At 45.1% G+C, this 17,139-nt stretch overlaps 1 protein-coding gene across 1 annotated transcript in view; it reads left to right on the forward strand.

Annotated features, from left to right (window-relative positions):
* Ptgfrn (prostaglandin F2 receptor inhibitor) overlaps positions 1–17,139 on the forward strand; it is a 65,704-nt gene that overhangs the window by 26,770 nt on the left and 21,795 nt on the right. Inside the window, exons 6-7 of the mRNA XM_010631300.2 lie at positions 11,213–11,638; positions 15,119–15,538. Of these exons, the coding sequence (XP_010629602.1) occupies positions 11,213–11,638; positions 15,119–15,538 (846 nt within the window). The remainder of the gene's footprint in view (positions 1–11,212; positions 11,639–15,118; positions 15,539–17,139) is intronic.

Consider the following 17,139-nt stretch of genomic DNA (forward strand, 5'->3'; position numbering starts at 1 on the left):
TTTTTTTTTTTTTTTTTAACCTAATGCCATAAAATCACAAAATGATTTTATTTGCAGATGCCAGTTACATGTAGAGACCTTCCTGCTTCCCTGAGCTCCTCTTGGGCACTCTCCCAGCCCAGGCACAACACCAACAGTGAGAAGCAGACTCACTCATTTCAGAGCAACTTCTGCCATGTATAAAGGTCATACACAGGAGCTCTTGTTTTCTCCATTTTTTTTTCCTACATATTTACCTACTGAGTAAAGTGTATGCTAGCTTTTCCAGATTTCTGTGAGTGGCTTGTAATCACAGGTAAATTTAGAAGGGGTGGGTTGTGGAGAGCCTCACTTCCCGCTGACGTGATGAGATGGGTCCACCTTTCGGGGCCTTTCCTGCTTTGAGTACGGTCTCTCGACTGTTCCATAAGTGCTTAGGGCCTAATCAGGCATTTGATGTCGCTTCAGTTATTAGGAGCCAAAACAGATCTTTAAAGGCCAGGAAGCGATTTCCTGCTCTGATGCTACACTCCGTCCTGCTATGACATGCAGCTCCCACTTAGCTCTTCCTTGTCTCTGCATGAAAATATTCTCTTGGGTTAGTGGTGCCTCTACTGTCTGTTTGTCCCTAATAAACCTTTATTTGGCAAAGATGGTGGTTTGATGAGTGGGGACAGAGGGGGCAGGGAGAAGAGTAATCAGAGTAAGCAGCAAAAGCAAAAGGGGCAGTCCAATTGCAGCCGAGACTAGGCGGGGTGTTGGTCATACCTGTTAGCAAAGTGATCTTTTGATATCTGCGAAGTAAAAAGAGCAAGGTTTATCTGGTGAGCTTTTATTCGTGCCGTCTGAACCTTGTGCAAGAGACTCACTCTGAAGTACTGAAGTGGAACAATGTTGGCCCAGCTAGAGCTCTCCTTAGCAACCTTCAAAATAAAACAGATGTTGTCAGCACCGAAAGATTTTTTCATCTCTAGAGCTGAATTTGTCTCACAGCTCTGATCCTCAGTGCATTGTGTGGCACTGTCAAATCCCGTGCTGGCTCTCCTTTCCCTTCCCTCCTCCTCCAAATTCTGAATCCCAGCTCGAGGATTTTTTTTTTTTTTTTAAGTGCTGCCTGCAGTCCAATTTGAGGGCTGCTTTGAAGTATTCATGTATTGATCCCAGCATGCCTCGGGGGGAGGTTCAGGGACTGTCAGACATCAGGAGGGGAGCTCTGGGAGGGAATGGGTTCTTTTAACTGGAAGGGATTTGTTGGTGGCTATGTTCTCCAGAGAGTGAGAAGAAATAAAGAGGCTCAGTTGTGGAAAAGGCTCCATTATTATCCTAAGGATCCTGTCATTGTTTTCCTGTGGAGTGCCAGCACCATTGTCATCAAAATCAGCAGTGTGCTTTTCCCTGACTGGAAAAGGCAATGGACACAGAGCCCGGAACCTGCCCCAAAGCTTTGCACAGGCTCAGTACTCAATAGATATTGGTAATGTTAAAATATGTGCATAGGGAAACAGAATTGCAAATAGTCATGTTCAAGTTGTAGGGTATTCAGAGATAATTGCACATGAGCAAACTACCAGGAGGGTGTTATAAAAACAACTGCATTCTTCCCCTTTCTTCTTCTACTCCCTCTTCCCTGTGCCTATGACTCACAGCCTGCAGCTGCTTGGACACTTGTCAGGAGCCGAGCCGGGCATGAGTTCAGTAGCAGACACTTAGTCAGGATCTCCACACTACATTTTCTGCCCAGAAGCTGAAGTGCCTGTCCCAACCCTAAACAGTTGTCTCTGGAAACAGAATGTGTATATATGTGCATATGCGCTCCCTGCCAGATACAGCTGGGGGCTCGTGAAGAAGCAGAGAAGTGACCAGAAAGAAAACAAAACAAAACAGAAATGTAGGTGGCTTGCCAAATATAAGTTCGCCTTAGGTTGTATGACTGCGTAATGTCACAGAAGCATTCTTAAGAAAGCTGGATCCCCATATGAGTAGAACATAAAATTCACCTTTGTCACCTGTCAGATCAACAATAATAATTACACAATTTATCGAGAACTTACTGTGTGACAGGCACTGGGCTAGGAACTTTATGTGTATTAAAAATTTAATCCAATCAGCTGCTGTCTCTTTACCCTATCTGAAAACCACTGCTTTGTATTTTGCTTATAATCTTAGGATCAGGAATTAGGGAAAGACTCAGTTCTTCTCTAATGCACATAGCGACAGCAGGGACATCTAGGGTTAGGGATCCCTTCTAGGTGGCTTTCTTGTAGACTTTCATCCTGATCTTGGGCTTGAGCTTCTCTCAGAAAAGTTTAAGGGTTGTCACACTCTGACATGGTGGCTGCCTTCCAAGAGGTAGGAAGAAGAAGTTGTTGAACTGATTAAAGGCAGTGCCTGAGACCAGTACTTTGTTGTTTCTGCTGTGTTCTACTAGTCAGCACCATCCAGAGGTCACATCAGTTCAAAGAGATGGAAGAGACCCCCTTACCGGTGTAGCCAGCCAGATATTCCCTTAATGGCAACAAAGTTACGGGGAAGAAGGACCTGTAGTGTGGTAAATGCTACAGCCATCTTTAGAAAACAGAATCACTCTTGGTGGATAATACTTTGTTTCAAAAGAGATCTTTAGAGTGGCCTGGAGCGAATTTATGGCCCATGTTCTCAGCATTTTCATCTATGTGGAAACATCTTTGGCCTTGAGAATCAGCTTGGCTCCTGAGATGCCAGAGCAGAGTCCTAGGAGCCAGGCCATCCTTGTCCTCCTTGGCCCCACCTCAGTGTGCTGAGGTGCATACGTGGCTACAGCTGCTTGGGGTCTGTTTGAGTTAACTGGGCAGGCATAAGGGCAGGACTGTGAGCAGGCCTGACAAATCAGGCTGATTCTAGGATGGGGAGGATTTTTTTTTTAAAGGTGAAAAAAAAAAGCCTCTTACTTAGGATGTATGTCCTACTTTGAAAGGGAAAAAGATTCAAGTTTGCTTGCAAAATGAAGCACAAAGCAGGCGACATAAAAATAAAATCAAGATCAAAAGGGGTAAAAAAATTCTAAGAGTACATATCACAAAGTGATTGGGATAAATTAGTGGCTGAATTTGCCTCTGAAGATTTGAAGAGACGTGATTATGCACTTCTCTGAAGAAAGAAAACATAAACTCTTTGAGAAAGACAAACTTTTTCTTGGCACTGAATTTATCATGTATGTGCTTTTTCATTCCAGGGACACTGGATAACATAATGGACAGTGCTTTTGACTGTTCTTTTACAAAAGGCCCTAAATGATTGTTTAAATGGATGTTTCTTACATCCACTCTCTCTAAAAGCTGAGGGCATAAATCTTGAGTGTGTGGAGGCGTTACTGCAAGAAGCTGAATTGCTGTGGGGGACAAAAGTTGCTTTGTGTTGATCCAATTTAGTATATGGCTAAAGCTTAGCCTGGTTAACCTGCACATTAAGTCATCTTCTCTGCTATCAGATGTCTTAATGAGCCTTTGGCAAGAGTTGGATGCTAACCAGCTCAGGATTGCGCTCTCTGCCCGAAGTACCAGATTTCTGAGGTGTTAATTGGAGAGAGTTCCATGGGGCTTAGAATGGGTGGGGGAGGCAGCGCTGGCTGGGCTGCGCTGTTCAATCTTAAGAACCTCATTAGCATGCTTCCCCACCGAAGGAGGACTGTCCCCTCTTCCAGCAGCATCCCAGAGAAGAAGGTAATCATTTTTCTTTAAAAGTAGCTGTTAATCTGCTAAGTGCATAGCAGAAACCTCAGAGTTCTGTGCCATCCATGAGAGACAATATTCAGATCTGTAGTGTTTTTTAGAGTGCTGTTGTCAGTTGCCTATCTAGGGTTATTCCTAAAAGCAGAAAGCATGTGGTCAAGCATAGCAACTGGGGAGACCCATATCGAGTCACACACTACCATCTTCTAGGTGTGTGGTCTTGGGTGTGTTTTGCTTAACATTTGTAAGCTTTGGTTTTCTGGGTATAGTAAGGCAGTGCCTATAAAGTACCTTTATACACACAGTACCTAACGCGTCAGTGCTCAGCACATTCTTTTGGTGGTGGTCGTGATTTATTAGTGTTTGAAGGTCTTCTGTACCAAGTTCTTAATCAAGCAGGACATAGGACTGTGTCTTAGGACATGGAGGAACTAGGAATGTGTCCCAGAGGAGCTAGGGAAAAGGCTGAACTGACCACACCCAGTCCTTTCCTGCCCTGCCACTGAATCTGGAAATTTATTGTTACTCCAGTGGGAAAGTAAGTGAGGACAAAGAATAACTGCTTGCTTTGGGTATAGGACATAGGCGTTCCATGCAAATGATGGTATTTTGGCTGCTCTGAAATGGCCAGTGCTGATTGCATCTTCATGATCGTGGCTCTGCTCTGATGGGCATAAGTTCCTTATGTATAGCCATCTTTGTTAGAGAATTGTTATAAAATGATGATCGTAGCAGCTGAAGGACAATTGGTCCATATACTCAGCTGCATCTGAAGTATCTGTCCAGTTCAAAGAAGTAAAGTACCCAGAGCTCGGGTCTTGCTTCTCCTACTTCCTCTAACTCATCGTGCATCTAGTTCATCTCATGAGCTGTACCAAGGTACCTGAGTTCAGAGGGGTTGTTACAGCAGCCCCACAGTATGCAGTTGGGGTTAGGTCCTCCATGGCCATCATCACTCTGGTCTTCTGAGAAGCCACAGGCTTTGAGAAAATACTGATGGTGGGATGTGAAACGAGCTTGGACAGTGTGACTGTAGAGGGAGCCAGGCCTTGAGTTAAAACTCTGTTCACACACACTGTGAAAGTCCTTAGTTTCCCAACTCGGCTCCTTCAGGCTTTATTCTTGCTTTTGTTATTGTTTATTTAGAAGTGTATATGAAAATAGTACCAGTCTCATAAGTTTGTTACAAAGATTAAGCAAACATGCAAGAAGCAAATAGAATGGTACCTGACATGCAGAAAGCCCTTGATAACCACCATTATTATTACCATTATTACTGCAAAATTGGGATAACGATACTTGTTGCCCTTAGAGAATTGTGAGAGTAAAGGTAGAAAGTGTACGTGAAAACCTTTAGGCCAGGTTCCTGTACACAGTAGCCACAAAATACTGGATTTTACAAGTAGATGTCATGAAAGCTTTTCATTCTTTTAGAAGTTGTAACAGAGGACTTTGGTGACAAATTTTTTTTTTTTTACAAAAAGTCTTTATTTTGGAGCAGATCGCCTTCTCAGAGTTCATGGCTTCAGAGAGGATATATATACACACTAGCAGATGCCTTCCTGGGGTCCACATCCTGATCCTCTGAATGTTAGTGGTGTCACATCTTGACAGACCTCAGTGTTCTGTGAAACAGCTTCTAGTGAGGGGGGTTGTTTGTTCCCAACCTTTAGAAACAAATTTGTGAATGTTTACAGTAGCAGAAATAACCACCAGCTTCAACAGCCATCAATATTTTGCTGATCTTATTTCATCTCTCTACCCTTCCCTGGGCATACATGTGTGTGCACCCACACGTGCACACAACCATACATGCGCACGAACACGCTCACACACACACTCACACGTGCGCTTTTTTAATCTGCAAGAGCATAAAAGATATCCCAGACATCATATCATTTTACTGTTAAATACTTCAGCATGCATCTTAACTGATAAGCATTTTTTCAACATAACCACCAATTGCATTCTTAGCTGATTTCTTGATGAGATCAAGCAGAATGTAGCTGTAATCACTGGTGAAATGCTTGTGACAAATATGAGCATTTTTATGCAAAATATTACATTCAGTTCAGTTCAGCAAGTCCTGCAGAGGGTCCATGAGGCATACATACGGATGACTCAAGTTCAAGGCAGTGCTCGGGTGGAATCCCCAGAGGGCGGGGAGCTGGCAGGTGGATCTCTGCGAACACCTGCTGAATGAGAAGCGGAGGTGCGGTGTGCTGCCTGCATTCAAAGCAGGCGTCCTCTTCGGGGAGAGGCTGCACTGAGCAGCCGTGCACATGAGGGGCCTTGAGAAGGCATGATCTCGGCAAACCATTTCTAAAATTGTGAGACAACATGAAAGGACGGTTTCTCCACATGCACCAACATTAAAAAAGAGAGCTAAGAATTCGCCCATACTCTACCATCTGACCGCGGGTAGAATCCTGTTTCTCTGAGTGGAAGTCTCAAGGTGACCTTCAAGGCTGGTGAGCAAGCCTGCATTTTGTATGCTCACAAGTCAAGAATCCGCCTTTTCGTTCTGTCTTTGCAGTAAAGCTAGGGTTAGTTTTAATGGAGAAGGGGAGAAGAATAACCACTAAAGACAATGAAGAGATTTTTGTCAGTGCTGCCAGGCTGACAGGGCCTCAAGGTGAGATTCCTGTAAGCAGATGCACACTTTCTTTCCTCCACTCTTGTTTCTCTCTACTTAGACTTGTAGCTTGTAAACGGATCCATTTCATGACAGAGGGTGGAGGAGGACGGGAGAATTTGTTCAGTCATTTCTTCAACGACTGATAGAGCAGGTGTCCCAGGTGCTGAGGCACAGGAAGCGGCCGGAAGGCAGCGGGTGGAGGGAATGAGGCGCTAGAGTGGTGAGAGAAGCTGTCTGAAGGAAGTAGAGGCTGGCGAAGGCCGCTGGGAATGCAAGAGCTGCCCTACCACAGATGATCGTGGCCTGGAGGTGGCGCTGAGAGGCCACTACAATGGGCTGGAGGCAGGGAGAGGATGTGCGCACCAGGCTTTCTCTGTGACTCAAACCTCTGTTGAGTGTCTACCGCGAGTCAGGCGTGGGAACAGGGGAAGCAAAAGGGAACCGAGCAGGCAGTGTGGGACACAGTCGAGGGTCAGAGGGAAGAGGGGAGGTTGGCGGTGGCACGCGTTTCAAGCTGAGGCAACCAGGAGATGAGCGGCCCAGGAACCGTCACGGGAGAGCCGGCCTGGAGAAGCCGGCGGCCTTGGGAGCAGGGTGTCATGTGTGTGTGACGCGTTGGCTGGCGGAGGAGGTCGCGCTGTGAGGCGGACTGGGCTGTGAGTGGGCCTGGCGTGGGTGCCCGCAGAGACGCTCCTAGTCTGGAGCCCAAGGAAGCGTGGAGCGGTGAACTTTGGGGTGTGTCCAGAGAGGGCTTGGAGGTCGGGAGAGCTGCTCAGACAGAACTTCCCTGAGTTCATGGGCTGGCCGCTAACTCCTGTAACTGCTTTACTACCATCTTTTTTTATTGACAAATTAAAATTGAATATATTTATGGTACGTTCTGATACATGTATGCATTGTAAAATGGCTAAATTCAGTGAACTTGTTACCTGATATGTTCATCCTTTTTGGTAGTAAGACCCTTTAAGGCCTGTCCTCGTAGCACTTTTCAAGTTCCTTTGTACAGTACACCGTTAACTAGTCACCCAGTTGTGTGATAAACTCATGGACTTAGTCCTCTTGTCTGGCAGAAATCGTGTGTCCTTTGACCAGTGTCTGCCTCTCCCCTACCCCCAACCCCCTAGTAACCATTATTTTACTCTGCTTCTATCCGTTTGACTTTTTGTGGTTCTACACACAAATGAAGTTGTACAGTATTTGTCTCTCTGTGCCTGGCTTATTTCATTTACCGTAATATTTTCTAGGTTCATTTCCCTTATTTTTTTCGTCTCCCCCTTCTCCTGCTCCTTTTTGGTACTGTGTGTTGAACCCAGAGACATACACACATGATAAACCAGTGTTCCACCACTGAACTGTGCTGCCACCCCTTTTTACTATATTTTAAGACTAAGTTGCCCAGGCTGGCCTCAAACTTGCAGTCCGCCTGGCCCAGCCTCCTCATAGCTAGGATTACAGGTGTGTGCCACATACCTAGCGAGCTGAAAGATAATTTCGTGCGTGTAGGTATACCACATTTTCTTTATCATTGATGGGTCCACACCTTGGATATTGTGAATAATGCTTCAAGGAGCATCTGCCATTTTTCTTCACAATTTTAACAGCCTTTGAAAAGGGGCCACTTTGGAAGACTGTGCATAGGGAAGCAAACCATAAAAGATAGAAGTGTTTATTATTAAAGAGTACATAAGCTGTTAGGGGACAGACGAGAAGTCACCACAGGTAGCCCATGGCATTTTCAGTCAGGCTGGGGTGGGGGTCTGTCCGAAGCTGTCTTTGGGGGCAGATTCCTGTGGGAGTAGCTTTGCAGTGGTGTTGCCAGCACAGCATTTCATGTTCCTAAAAATTATCATGTCTCCCAGTGGAACTTAGAAAATACAGTTTAGAAGATAGTAATTTTTTTTTTTTTTTTTGGTACTGGGGATCAAACACAGGACCTTGCCCTTGAAAGGCAGGCAGCAACATTACTGAGCTATATCCCCAGGCCAGAAGATAATAAATTTATTTCATCTGAAATATGAAGATTTTTCTTCAGAAAAGGTGATACAATACAGCCCTGGGTCTAAGTCTCCGACCTTTGAGCCATGTGGACAGGTTGTTGACCTTTTGTTGAGCTCCATGGCAATCATGAATAGTAATTTACAAATATGTATATCTGGGGCCGGAGATTTAGCTCAGTGGTTCCGGCACCTGCCTCATAAGCGCAAGGACCCGAGTTCAATCCCTGGTACCAAAAAAAGTATGTGAATGTGTACATGTGTGTATGTATGTGTGTGTGTGTGTGTGTGTATATATATATATATGGGGGCAGATATATCTGTACATAGGTATACATAGGTATACCCCACACATGTACCAGTGTAAGCATTTTACATGTATTTTCTTAATCCTCACAGTAATATTATGAGGTATAGTTACAGTTATTATCCCAAGTTTGCAGGTGATTAACCAGCGAGAGTAACTCATCTGCCCAAGGTCACACTGTGTTAGAGCCGGGCCTCGAACCCAGCCTGCCTCCAGACCTCCAGCCTCGCCACTGCTCTGTGTGGCCTCCGTGTGTTCAGATTTATGCGCTGACACACAGGAAAGCCTTAGGGGAGGGTCCTGCGCATTGCCCTGAGATGGACTTGAGGCCGCAGGGGGATCAGCTGCTGCTATTGCTGCTGTCTGTGGGCGGCTGCCATCGCACGTTCCGGGCAGTCTGGACAGCACGAGGAGGTGATCTTGCCGCATGCACAGATGTGTGATGAACCCAGCTGTGCTGATCTGCTTTGGGTCTGCGTCATCCACGGGAAGGCTGTGGGGTGACTGGAGCCTTCTAGGCCTTACACACACAGTGGTGTGCGTGTGTGCCGATGCTTTGTGTCCCACAGTCAGTTGTTGCCTGCTAGGGGCCACGCCTCAGCCGGGTGATCTCAGCCAGGTGACTCGCCTGTGAAATGAGCCCAGAAGCTGTGCAGGTCCTGCCACTCCAGCAGCCTGTGTGTTTCTCCAGGGTCCATGTTGTGTGCTCCAAGGCCAGCAGGAGTCACAGTAGTTTAACATCCTACGCCGGAGTCCTGCTTCACTCACAGGTAAACGCTTGTGAAGATGACATTTGAGGGGATTAGGATTTTGAGTTCTTTCCCATTTCCTGGCCCAGTGAATCATTCCTGGAAAAGTCATAATGTTATAAATTTCATTGGAAGTATAAATCACAAAAGAACAGTTCCTTGACCTCAGCAATTTATAATTTGTATGAGTCATAAATAAAAGCAATATTAAATAAAACTAAACCGAGGAAGGTGATGCAAATGAAGATATTAATAGTGTTAGCAAATGGAAGTTTCTAATGAGGTAGAATTATTTTTCTCCTAGAAGGCAAAGTGTCATAGAAGAATAAGGTAGCCTTGCCAGGCGTGGTGGCACATGCCTGTAATCCCAGCACTTGGGAGGCTGAGGCAGGAGGATCGCTGTGAGTTCGAGACCAGCCTGGGCTACATAGTGAATTCCAGGTCAGTCTCAACTACATGGTGAGACATTGTCTCAAAAAAACAAAAACGAAAAACAAAAGAATAAGGTAGCCTTCTCTAAAAAACCTTAGCATGAAGGGACCAACCATAAATTGAGTCCCTACTATATACAGAGCAGTATATTTGGAGCTTGGTGATGAGGCTCTCAAGCAAAGAGTAATGAAATGGACAGTTGTTACAGAAGAATACATGTGGGAACACAAAGAAAGTGTCACCCTGGCAACCAGGACGCAGGACCCAGGTGCCATTCAAGAACGAGTGGACCTTGGTGGGACATCCCAAGCGGAGCGCGTGAGTGGCATGAGACTAGCAGTGGGAAAACCCCAGGTAATTAGTGGTCACGGCCGAGAGGGGAGGGAGAGGGAAGGAGGTCACAAAGGAGCTCTCATATCAGGTCCTGGGCAACTGTGCAGGAGGCTTCAGGGCCAGTGAAGACAAAAGTGTGGAGAAATGGATTAAGTCCATACAATACATGTCAAAGGAAAGAGGAATTCTTTTCTTACAAGAGAACAGAAGGATGGTGACACAGGCAGGGGACATGCTGAGAACACTAGCTTTCCTCCCACCTTTGATGGGAATTTGGGCCAGGCAGGGAAGTGAGTGGTCACGAGTTTCTGAGAAGATGGTTTCCAGTTCAGCAGAGCTGTAGACTGAGTTACTTGTGGCAGTGAAAGTAACTCCCTTTGGGGAGTTTGAGGGTGGGGGTATCATTTTTGTTTTTTGAGACAGGGTCTTGCTACTAAGTTGAGGCTGGTCTTGATGAGTGCCGGATTACAGGTATGCGCTACCATGCCCACCTTAGTGGGGGTGTGTGTTGGCTGAATGCAGACTCGGCAAATGAGTCCAAGGTATGGCAAACTGAGATTAAGAATATGTAGGGAGATGACATGAGGGCCATTGGGATGTAGCACAGGGTATCGGGAACGTGAGCCATGGTGGACTGGTGGGCCTCAAGTTGTGGAATGTTCTTCTGATACTATTCCAGTGGGAGCTTTGAAAGCTTATGGTCTTGCTTGGTAGTACATGGACACTGCATGTCTTACAAGATCTTCTTAAAGACTTAACTCTCTGCAGAAACCGACAGCTGACTCCAGTCCTGTGGAAGGGTCAGGGTTCTGATTCAAGACATTTAACTTCCAGCCTTGGGAGTTTTCTTGGGCTGGGGCAGGGGATAGACGTGTCTTACATGTTTTGTAGCAACACTCCTAGAATGCGTCCCATGCAGTGTAGTCTTTGATTTCTGTCCCAGTGTTGGAAAGATCGGGAGTTTAATTTTTCAGAGCAGGAGCAGTTTTTGTCTCATTCCTTTGGCTAATTCTCTGTATGCTGCTCTGATTATTTTTATTTTTTTAATCCTGGACTCTCCCTCTCCTCTTCAGAACCAGACTATCAGGTGCACCTGAATGCTTCTAAGGTCCCTGGGTTTTCAGACGATCCCACTGAGCTGGGCTGCCAGGTCATGGACTTGAAGAACTTGGAGGCGAGTGTCCGTTTCACCGTGTCGTGGTACTACACAGCGAACCGGCGCAGCGACAGCGTGGTGGCCCATGAGCTCCTCGCAGTCATGGATGGGGACTGGACACTGAGATACGGAGAGAGGGGCAAGCAGCGGGCCCGAGATGGAGAGTTTATTTTTTCTAAGGCACACAAAGACACATTCAACTTCCGGATCCAAAGGACTACAGAGGAGGACAGAGGCAGTTACTACTGTGTGGTATCCGCGTGGACCAAACAGCGGAACAACAGCTGGGTGAAGAGCAAGGACGTGGTCTCCAAACCTGTCAGTGTATTTTGGGCATCCGAAGGTGGGAGCTTTATTCTGTTCGCTATCCATTTTCGTTTTGTTTTGATTTTGCTGAAGTCATTGTGTTGTATTTCTCAGGTGCACATTCACTAGGAAGGAATACGATGCCCATAGTCACCATATGACTCTCCACGCCCTCTTTCCACTTAGTAACTACTGCCTGTCCTGTATGTACTCCCAGTGCCAAAAAGGCTGCCCTGCAACTCACTGTCATTGGGCAGAACCTCCGGTCTCCTGAACCCTGTGTCTGAATGTTTTTCTCTTTCTTCCATTAAACAGTAGCATTTGGCAGCTTTCCATCACTTTGACAAAATACTGGGAAAAGCAACTTAAAAGAGAAAAATGTTGACTTTGGCTCTTGGTTTCAGAGATTTCAATCCATGGTCTGCTGGCTTCATCACTTAGACCTGTGGCGAAGCAGAAACGTGCAGTAGAAAGGTGTGGCAGAGGAAAGCCGCTCGCCTCATGGCGGCCAGGAATCAGGGAGGGAGGGAAAGAGCTAGGGACAAGAGGTACTCCTCCACATTACACCCCCAGTGACCGCACCACCTCCAACCATCTCTCTGTAATTACTATGGCACCTGAAAGAGGTCTCAGATGTATCCAGGGGTGGGAGGTGGCACGAGTTACGTGGTCACCACTTATCAACCCTAAATTCCCAATCATATCACTCCCTTGAATTTATCCATAACTCCCCTGTACTCTGGCTAAACCACAACCCCATTCAAAGCCAACTTTATGCTGCCTCTCCCTACATGCATCTGCAGAGCCAAATGTGGTTGGAGGAAACAATTTCAACATTGTTAACGGTCTCACTACAAATCTGTGATCATTGTGTCAAGTGGCTTCTCAGCATGGCTTGGCAGTCATTCAGCATTTATTTACTTCCCCATACTCCTAAGTGACTTTTGTATACCATCTTCTACAGACTTCCTCCATCAGCTGTTGGCTCTATTTCCTCTTTCGCCAAAAAGCAATCAGAATTTCCGCATACTCTACCCCAAGGAGCTGAACCTATGTTATCCAGCATTATTTCCTTGCAAAGGCCAGGCCCTCTCACTACTCTTGAACATGAACCTTGCTTTTATGTCTTCAGTGTTTCTCTCACCTCTAGACCTTTCCCACTGACCTATTAACCTGTGGTTCAATCTCTTTGCCTTTTTCTAAACTAATATTGATCTTTTGCCTCCATCTTTCCATTCTGCATAACTCTTATTCTCCTATTATCATCTTTCCTTTCATAGCCATAGTATTTGATTTATCTATATTTAATGTATTCGATTTCTCTCCTCCTGTTCTCTCTGGTTCCTGCTGTAATTAGGCTTTTCCCCCTTGCTGCACAGTTTAAGATTGCCAGGGATTAACATATTACAAAGTCCACTCGTCAGTCATCTTATTTGACGTGGCAGGATTTAACACAGGTGATCGCTCCTTCCTTCTGGAAAGACTTTGGTTTTTCCTCTGCCTCGTGGAACACCATCTTCTTCAAGGTTTCTCCAGACTTCACTGGTGCTGCTTCTCAGCCTGCTTTGCTGATTCCTGTTGATTTCTCTAACCTCAAGTATTATACAACTTCAGGAAATAGTCTTTGGACTTCCAGTCTTCTTAACAGCTCCCTTAATCACCTCTTCTAATTTCATGAATTCAAATACCTTTTATACACCGGTGACTCCCAACTTTACAGTTCTACCCTGGGGCCTTTTCAGAATTCCGCACTCAATGTTCATGTTGCTGTCTTGACACTTAGGCTTGTCTAATGAGCGTTTCAAACTTCTGTTCAAAATGGTGCTTCTGGTCTCTGCCAGCTCTCTTCAGTCTTTGGTCTTCTGTCACCTTGTCTAGTTCCATTGTTTTAGTAGTTCTGATCAAAACAGTCACATTTGACACTCCAGTCTTCTTTCCTTTTTGTGTGAGGTGTGTGGTACTGGTAATGGAATCCAGTACCTTACTCATGCTAGGCAAGCACAACCCTTAAATACAAGGCACATCATGAAACTCCTCATCTTCAAACTTCAGAGGCTCCTGAGCTCAGTGAAGAACCCAGGGTCCTTTCAGTGGCCTTGAGTGACTATAGCACTTGACTCCCTTATATTCCGGCCTCATCCACAACTCTTCCCAATGCCTATTCTCTTGGACCACTCTACTTTCCCAGATTCCCAGACCTCCAGGCATGTGCTTACCTTCCAGCTCTGGACGTGTGTTCCCTCTGCCTGGAATGCTTTTCCCCAGGAGGAAGCAAGGCACACTCCCTCTCCTCCTTCAGGACTTGTGTCAGATGGTGTCTTCTATGAGGGAATGTGCTTGGCCACTCTACCTAAAATCGCGCCCCCCCTATACATATCCCTGTACTTTTCTGTTGCTTTCCTTTTTCCTTTTCTGTGTTTTCTCCTTAAATGCTCCCCACCTAACCTTACCACATATTTTACTTATTTATTTTGGTCGTCTTCCTCCACTAACACATAAAGCAAAGGACTTTTTGTATGCTTGGTTTACTGTTGTATTCCCAGTAACTAGAGTGTGGCAGGCTCTCAGTAAGCACTTGTTCAATGAGTAAATGGATGACCAACTCGAAGAGTGATCCTAGAGAGACAGCGTAGCTTGCATGCTCTGCGAATAGGCTTGGTGGAATTAGTGTTCAAGAAAACCCAATGTAAAACTCTCATTTTATGACTGCACAGATTATAGATTAATCAGTGTACTAAAGGATAAAAAGATTGGATCTAATGCATTTACTTATCTACTCAAAACTACTTAAGTACTTCCCACATGCCTGACGTTGTGCTATTGTGATAGATGAATTCTAACATATATATGCTTAGAGATTATGTTTTTGACAGGCAAATGGAAACCTAACGTTGGTGCAGCCAGTGAACCTGGCTCAAAATGTTAAAACAGCATCTCTGAAATTAAAGTGTAAACCAAGTGGAAGCGATTAAACCTACAGTTGCGTGCACTTGCATCATCTTAGTACTGAACCTATTCTGTGATGTTACCATCCCAGGATTCCGCCTTGCTCCGCTCCTCCACGAAGCTAGCCTAGCAGAGTGCTTTCCCTGCACTCAGCAGATGCTCAGGGCAGAAGGGTTGAGCAGTGTAGCTAAAACCCTGGCGTAGGTTTTGAGTTCCCCAACTCATTAATGCATCTTGAGGGTGCCCTTAGCTCCTTGAATTCGCTCTCGCAGTGAAATGTCTCAAGGACTTGAAAATCCTCCAAACCACAGTCGGAACATCACTGAATCTCACTGTTCATTCCTTCTCTCCTTACAACCCCTACATCGTCTCAGACTGATTCTTTCTGCATGGTGGTGTTCAGCTCACTTAGGGATATATATGAGTTTCCTTTGAGTTTCCAGTTTTTCATTAAGTGCTATTACATGGTAATTTGCAAATAAACTCCTATTTCCTTGACATTTTGCTTTTAGATACTTACCACTTTCGCTGATCCTGTTGAAAATGACCTCCTTCTGGTCCTTCATTCCAGATTCCGTGCTTGTGGTGAAGGCAAGGCAGCAAAAGCCTGTCTTTGCGGCAGGAAATACATTTGAGATGACTTGCAAAGTATCTTCCAAGAATATTAAGTCACCACGCTACTCTGTCCTCATCACAGCTGAGAAGCCTGTTGGGGACTTCTCCAGTCCCAATGAAACGAAGCCCATCATCTCCCTGGACCAGGAGGCCATAGTGAAGCTGGAGAATTGGACAGATGCCTCACGGGTAGATGGTGTTGTGTTAGAGAAAGTGCGGGAGGATGAGTTTCGCTATCGGATGTACCAAACTCAGGTCTCAGACGCAGGACTGTACCGCTGCATGGTAACAGCCTGGTCACCTGTCAGGGACAGCCTGTGGCGGGAAGCAGCAACCAGTCTCTCCAATCCTATTGAGATAGACTTCCAGACCTCAGGTAAGCAGGACTGAGCTAGAGGTGACCCGGGGCTCTGATCAGTTACTTTGGTTTTAAGACAGCTTTATTTGAACAGAGTTCATATACCCATTTCAAGTACATAACGTATATGCTTTTCACAGTGCTGTGCAACCATCACTACCATCAATTGTAGAACATTTTCACAGCACCAAAGAGTGATGCCCTCAATCCCACCTCCTTCCTCCACCTCCCATCCTCCAACAAGTGTACTTTTCTGTTAGATTTGCCTATTCCAGACGTTCACACGAGTGGATTATAATTTGTGGGCTTCTGAGCCGCTACTTTCATTTAGCGTAAGGTTTTCCGAGTCATCCATGTTGCAGGCCAGCATCCATGTTAACAAACGCAGTACTTCATTTTTGTGGCTAATACTCCACTGCGTGGGTGATCCTTCACTTGGTTTATCATTCCCTGAGTTGATGGGCATTTGGGTGTCTGCACTTCCTAGCTCTTATATGTAATCCGGCTATGAGCAGCCGTGGCCAAGTGTTTTTGTGAATATGTTTTCATTTCTATCCTCATTTAAAAAAAAATTAGACTGAAATCCAGCTGCTTCAGATTCTTTAGGGATCATGGTAGACAGAAAGAGAAAGAAAGAGAGAGAGAGAGAGAGAGAGAGAGAGAGAGAGAGAGTAGAGAGAGAGAGAGAGAGAGAGAGAGAGAGAGAGAGAGAGAAAGAGAAAGAAAGAAAGAGAAAGAAAGAAAGAAAGAAAGAAAGAAAGAAAGAAAAAGAAAGAGAGAGAGAGAGAGAGAGAAAGAAAGAAAGAAAGAAAGAAAGAAAGAAAGAAAGAAAGAAAGAAAAAGAGAAAGAAAAGGAAGGAGGAAAGGGAAGGGAAGGGAAGGGAGGGGAAGGGTAGGGACTTCTAGAGAGGCTAAATGACTTGCCAAAAGTGGGAATTTGAGAGCTGAGACTCCAGTGTTACACACTTTGTGGCTTTCTGCGTTTAGGGCTGAAGGCAGTGACTTCTGTTTTCAGCCCAAATAATCAGAGGAGTGTTTTGTTCCCAACTGTATTTCTTCTCTTGCTTTTAGACTGAAAAAAAAAAGATGTCTTATATTTAGTCACCAGCGCTACTGCAGTAGCTCTGTTAAGAATAATTATTAATGGTATTGTCTGTGGGAAAAGTAATTACCACAGGGCATTTTTATGTCTATTCTGAAATGATTTTGTCTGGCAACTAGCATGTGTTACCCTGTGAGGCACAAAGTTCCACTTTTTTTGATGGCAGAGATACAAGGTGTATACAGTACTCTCAAATAGAAATATTTCTTACTGGCTCGTGGTCCAGTATTCCCAGCACTCTGGGACTCTGGGACTGACACAGGGAGATTACAAGTTTGAGCACAGCCTGAGCAATTAGCAGGACCCTGTCTCAAAAGAAAAAATACAAAGTGTTAAGAGTTATAGCTCAGTGTGAAGGGTCTGGGTTCAATCTTAAGTACCTCCTGTATGTAATTCATTAAGATCCTCTTACAAAGCTGTGCACATGGGTATTTTTGGTTATATTTCAGCAGGAAGATTAAACAAGCGTTTTAAATCTCCATTCTTTTTTTTTTTTTTTTTTTTTTTTTTTTTTTTT

The sequence above is a fragment of the Fukomys damarensis genome, unplaced genomic scaffold, assembly GCF_012274545.1.
Source record: "Fukomys damarensis isolate Sample0158 unplaced genomic scaffold, DMR_v1.0_HiC HiC_scaffold_33, whole genome shotgun sequence".
In the NCBI taxonomy this organism is placed as follows: Eukaryota; Metazoa; Chordata; class Mammalia; order Rodentia; family Bathyergidae; genus Fukomys; species Fukomys damarensis.